This window comes from Olea europaea, chromosome 3 (assembly GCF_002742605.1).
Source record: "Olea europaea var. sylvestris chromosome 3, O_europaea_v1, whole genome shotgun sequence".
NCBI classification, from domain to species: domain Eukaryota; kingdom Viridiplantae; phylum Streptophyta; class Magnoliopsida; order Lamiales; family Oleaceae; genus Olea; species Olea europaea.
Window position 1 is genome coordinate 24,418,397 of NC_036239.1, and position 6,354 is coordinate 24,424,750.

Consider the following 6,354-nt stretch of genomic DNA (forward strand, 5'->3'; position numbering starts at 1 on the left):
ATCTTATGAATCAAACCCTACAGTGGAGATCAATGAAGTTTTTCCTGATGAAATGCTTTTTTAGATTATCACTACACCATGGTACACCAAATATGTCAATTATTTGGCCCGCTCGATCATCCCACCAAACTACTCCAGTCACCAAAAGAAGAAATTCTTTAGTGACCTAAGACACTACTTTTGGGATGATCCAATTCTTTATAGAAGGGGTCCAGATCAAATCATATGCCATTGTGTACCGAAGATAGAGCAGCATCAAGTGTTAGAGTCATGTCACTCTGCACCGTATGGGGGCCACTCGCAACAACCAAGACAGTAGCAAAGGTACTACAATCGGGTTTCTATTGGCCTACGTTGTTCAAGGATGCACATTATATGGTGAAACATTATGACAAGTGTCAAAGGACTGGAAATATCTCAAGAAAGAATGAGATGCCTTTAAACAACATTTTGGAAGTTGAAATTTTCGACGTTTGGGGCATTGACTTCATGGGACCATTCCCTCCCTCCTACGGTCAACAATACATACTAGTGGCAGTGGACTACGTGTCTAAGTGGGTTGAAGTTGTAGCTTTGCCAACTAATGATGGGTGAGTGGTAACTCAGTTCATGAAGAAGAACATTTTCACTCGATACGGTACTCCAAGGGCAATCATTAGTAATGGTGGAAAACATTTCTATAATCGATTATTTGCATCGCTGTTGGCCAAATATAGAGTAAAACACCGTGTCTCAACTCCATACCATCCTCAGACTAGCGGGCAAGTAGAAATCTCCAATAGGGAGTTAAAGAATATTCCCGCAAGGATTGGGCTAAGAAACTAGACGATGCACTTTGGGCTTATAGAACAGTGTTTAAGATTCCAATTGGCATGTCTCCATATCGACTGGTGTTTGGAAAGGCCTGTCATCTACCCCTTGAGTTAGAGCATAAGGCATATTGGGCAACTCAATTGCTCAATTTCAATATGAGGACAGCAGGAGAAAAGAGGGTTCTACAACTCCATGAGCTGGAGGAATTTCGTTTGGATTCATATGAGAATGCAAAGATTTACAAGGAGAAAACCAAGAGATGGCTGGACAGACATATAAGAGAGAAGGATTTTGAAGTAGGCCAACAAGTATTGATGTTCAATTCACGTCTCAAACTCTTTCTTGGAAAGCTAAAATCTAGGTGGTCAGGTCCTTTCACAGTAGTAGCCGTGCTTTCACATGATGCTGTAGAAGTAGTATCTCAGGATGAACAGAGAAGATTTAAAGTGAATGGACAACGGTTGACAGCCTATTGGGGTGGTGACTACTCTAATGAGAAGACAACCGTACCTCTTAATGGTGCAAAGTAAGCTGAGCAACAAAGTTGAGCTATAGACTACAAAAATAGTGCTTATTGGGAGGCAACCCAATTCTCTCCCCTTTTATTTATTCTGCTTTGTTGCATTAGATTTGGATTTTTTTTATTTTATTTATTTTTATATGTTTTCTTTATTGCTTGGGTGTGTTCGATAGATTAGGTGTCATCCTTTCATTGCTTAGTTGTTGAGTCAATGCACAGGTTACACAATTTCATATTTGTTTACACAAGTTTAGGGGAGTTCAATCATTCCAGACATGCAATTGGAGGGCACAAAGAATATGTAGATAAAAAAATGAGATGTTACAGTCATCGAGGCTGAAATGTGTAATTTTGGATACAAGAATGACTTACTTATAATCTATTGATTCCCGCATCAATTGCACATTTTTCGATCATAGTGGTAAAGGTATTAGTTTGGGAGTGGAACACGAGTGGTCGGATTCGGTTGAAACCAAAATGAACCTTTCAAGATTGGCATTGAACTTCTATGTCATAATCATTTTGCATACTTCTAAACTGTATTATGTAAAGAATTTAGTCGGGGTGGGTATAAAGAGCCAGTTATTAAAAAAAATGGTTAACCATGCGTACGCATGGTTGGCAGATTGGCCACCCGAGGCCAATTTGCTTTGGTTGTGCGTACGCACGAGCCAAGCCATGTATACACATAGCCTGGTCGGGTGAGGGTTTAAATCCCTCATCCACGCACATAGTGCCCACAAATCCACTCTTTACCCACACACGAGCATACCTCTATTTCTCCACAAATCGGCGCATCTTCCCCCTAATTTCTTCATCCCTTCACTTAGGCATTACACATTGGTCACATTAGTGTACCTTTTACATCAACATCATCCACTTAAAAATCCCCAATTTCCAAGAACTCGAAGGTAATACACTTCACTTTGAACACTCACGGGTTGCACTTTTTTTTTCCAATTTTCATGCATTTTGATGAATTTTTTTATTTTTTTATTGTAGAGGTTGGGCTTAGGTAGATGGTGGATTTTGTTCAATTTGATGTTAACATTGATAGATTCATAACAACATAGGCATATGGACATTCTTGCTACAACATTGCCCACAAAGTGTTTGTTTAATTGTCCTAAAGACTCATTGGTCAACATTTTAGCTTGAATTGTTGCACGACACTTGGGCTTTCCTCAATTTAACGATACCTTATACTTGCTTGCATCCACTCTATTGTATAACTTGAAATTGGAGGAAAACAACACGTTGTACTTACCACCCCTTCCACCGCCCTTCCGTGTTCTTTCCCATACATAGCACTACACTTTGCTCTTCGTTTGGTACTTATGGTATTCTCTTGATAACAATTACCCCGTTCATCTATCTCATTTGCTTATTTTGTGCCTTTTGTAGGAATGCCTCCCAAACACACACACGACTCTCCATCCACTTCAAAGGGGAAAGGCAAAGCCTCTTTTTCGTCCAATTTGGGCCGTTCTCGAGTTGATGAAGGTGATGTACGAAGATTTCTAAGCCCAGAGCATAAGCTTCAATTTGAGCAAGTAGTCACCAAATGGACTGTTTTGCCAGAGCGGGAAGTGGTTTTGGAAGATTTCTCGGGGTTTGAAATTGAGATATTAATCAATCGTGTGGCTGGGAAAAGGTGATAGCTTAACCATTTGCTATTTATCCTACACTTGTTCAATAGTTCTACACAAATTTCAACTTCTCCATCGACGACCCTGGGACCGATCACCAGCACTGAACCTAGGTGCGAGATAAATGGTTTATGTTCACACCTGAGGTCATTGATGAATACCTTGAATTGAATCGAGAAGGAATCATCCCGATACCACCAGAGCAAAATTGGCCAGAGTTAGCACAAGTGTTGTATAGAAGAGCAGATGCTTGGCCACTCCGTCGATCGAATTTCTTATACAGTAATTTAACTGAGTCCCTCATGGTTCTAATGATGTTTGTTTGCCACAATGTTGATCCCTCCAAGCATCGTTACAAGTTCGATCACACTAAAGCTGCTTTGCTCTACCATCTAGCTAGAGGGCTCAAATTTGACTTGGGCACTCACATCTATAATCTGATTTGTGCCCGCGCTGCTGAAGTAGACCCATGATACACACTCATATTTCCAAGCCTTATCTGTGGAATATGCAGGGCTTACGAAGTGCAGCTCCTACCAGCTAAGTAGGCAATAAGTCCTGCTGCCCCAATCAACATTCTCTCCGCCCAAAACTCTTAGAGAAAAGTCAATCAGTACAAAGAAGGACGACAAGATAACTAGGACGAGGCAGGCCATGAGGATGACGTTGACATCCACCCAGACCCACAACATGAGCCACCAGCTGATGCCCCTGTACTGCGACAGATGTTTGCGACGATGACTGGGCGGAGTAGGGATGTTCAACAGTTACAACAATCATTTACCGCCCTGGATTTATGGGTACAAGATATGCAAACTGACATTGGGATTATACGAGCTAGCGCGAGCAGGACTCAAGAAGATGTCTCTGATTTACGTCGAAGTACTGACAGGCTAATTAGGAGGTTGGACCGTTATACTGGAATGATGGATGCCATGCAATTTCGGGCTGATTAGACATACGACACGGCCCGTAATATGCAAATTGAGATGGTCCAGCAATATGCTTTGATGAGGGAGATTCTTTCCCGTCTACCTCCACCGCGACCATCCAATTGACCAGGGGAGTTCTCAGTTCCTTTCGTACCCATCTTTTTGCATTTTATTCCTTATTGTGGTACAATGGGGACAATGCACCTGTTAAGTTTGGGAGCGATTTAATCTTTTATCTTCACGTTTACTTCTTTTTCGCATGATTGGTATGTTTTATCTTTATAAAAAAATAATAAAAAAAAAAAATTTAACGTTTGTGTGTTGTCTTTTTAACTTTGTGTGCTTGTGTGGGTTGGATGGCCTTGCTGGGAATGATACATATATTGGAACTGTGTAATTAACTAAGAATCGTGGAAGAATTATATGTTGAGTTAATTGACACTTGTTGATGTGAAACTTGATCTTTATTGAGCACGATATTCATGTTTTGCATTATGAGTTGATGACTTGGTTTGTATAAGGAGAAAGTTGAACATATTTGATTCAAACCCGAACCAACACAAATAAATAAGACCATAAAACTTCTTTTATGAGAACTTGGAAATGATTAAACTAGTATAGAGAAATACCGAGATAAGTAGGGATTCCATGTGTGCAATAATTGTGTGGATTATCTAAAGCCAATGAGACGAATTGAGATGAAAACCTCGAGTTAGGGGTCAGTTTCGAGAATAGGTGTTTAATAAGGGGCATTGCACTAATCTTGGTAATTAAAAGAAGTAAAAAGAACTTCTCTTCTGAGCCTTTTTGACTCGAGCAATTAAGCCTGCAAAAGTCCTTAAAACCTAGTACCCTGTGGTCATCTGACTTGGAAGTCATCGGCTGAAAACTCGCTACAGGGGTCACTTAGTCGCTTAATGGAGAGAAGTATATAAAAAAAATATGTATATATATATATATATATATATATATATATATATATATAAATGAGCAGGTGCATGAAACAGAAGACGCACCAAGTGCCAAGATTGAGCCTCGAACAACTATTCTAGGGACTTATACCTTTGACAATGGGTCATGAGCTCAATTGAGTCTTGGAAGCCGAAGTAATCAAAAATATGAGAGAATCCTTATGAGTCAAGATGGGAATCTATATTAGTTACGATCTATCCAAATGAGAGAGTGTAAGGATTAGAATTAGCTAAAAATCAACCTTAGTGCATACCTCGGGAAAAGTGAGTAAAAATCATAAGTTTGAGGGTGTGTATCTTACGAGTGAGGAAAGAAAATAATTGACTACTGCAAATTGGGAATCAAACCAGTTATTAGCGTTATGATGTTTACATGAATATTCACAGACACACTTTAAGTTTCACATTGATTAAGGGAAAATTAATTTCAAATGTGTAATTTGGACACTGTTTTAAGTAATGATACAATTATCCAATCCTGAGACTAACAACATACCATCTAACCAAAGTTTAATTGGATTGGGCTATAAATTGTTTGACGGCAAACAAATGTTCAAGTTTGGGGATGTTTGATAAGTGTATTTTATACACTTATTTAGGCCATTAAAATTGAGTATTTGTTAAAGAATTTGATGGAATATGGCTTAATCCTATTTATATATTGTGTGTAGGTTACAATCAATGGAAGATACGAGAATAAAGAAAATAAGCAGGAAAAACGACTCAATTACATCAAGGCAAAGTTTGGGGACTGGAATGCAATAATCCAAAATTTGAATTTGATCAAAGAACGATGAGTTGAGAACACCAAGAGTCAATTGGAGTTGAAGAGAAGCTAATGGGACAAGAAATTTTGGAAAATGACCAAAACAAACACTTCAGAAAGTTTAGGGACCAAATTGTAAATTGGCCCCTAAAATAGTTGAACTGTGCGCACGCATAGGCTTGCAGGTCTTGCGTACGCACCATTGGAAAATTGAACTTCCGAAGTTAAATTGATGATACTATGCATACGCACCAAAATGTACTATGCGTACACAGTTCAATTCCGACAAAAAAATTCCGTTTCCTTATTTTGTTTTGGAAAGTTTTGGTTTACAATTCTTTGCACGATATTTATACCAAAAGTTGACAAAAATAGGGGGAACCTAATTTTTATGGGACTGGAAGCTGACAAAGAGGAAAAGAGAGCGGGATATACATTGAAGAACAATACTTCATCACTTAGATTCGGAATTGAAGGCATAAAGTGGGGGATTTCAGATTCTTTTCATACTTTAATGTTTCGGGTGATGTCGTTCCTTTATTTTTCCTATTTTTCATACATTAATATGCTAGGCTAGACATCTTTGTATTGGATGGATGACAAAACTGATTGACTCCTAGTTTTTAATTGAAAACCTTATGTTTTTATCTTAATCATTGCGTTGTGGTTTCTTTAATATGCATATCTATATTGTTTTAATGTT

At 38.7% G+C, this 6,354-nt stretch overlaps 1 protein-coding gene across 1 annotated transcript; it reads left to right on the forward strand.

Annotated features, from left to right (window-relative positions):
• The first annotated feature begins 225 nt into the window (after positions 1-225).
• On the forward strand, positions 226-1,343 carry LOC111380353. Its single transcript, XM_023003892.1, has 2 exons — positions 226-324; positions 783-1,343. The coding sequence occupies exons 1-2, from the start codon at positions 226-228 to the stop codon at positions 1,341-1,343; spliced, it is 660 nt and encodes a 219-aa protein (XP_022859660.1).
• Positions 1,344-6,354: the final 5,011 nt, after the last annotated feature.

Coding starts and splice junctions, on each gene's coding strand:
- LOC111380353 (XM_023003892.1), top strand. CDS start 226: ATGCCATTGTGTACCGAAGATAGAGCAGCATCAAGTGTTAGAGTCATG. Junction 325..782: donor CAACCAAGACAGTAGCAAAG/GTACTACAATCG, acceptor AATCTCCAATAG/GGAGTTAAAGAATATTCCCG.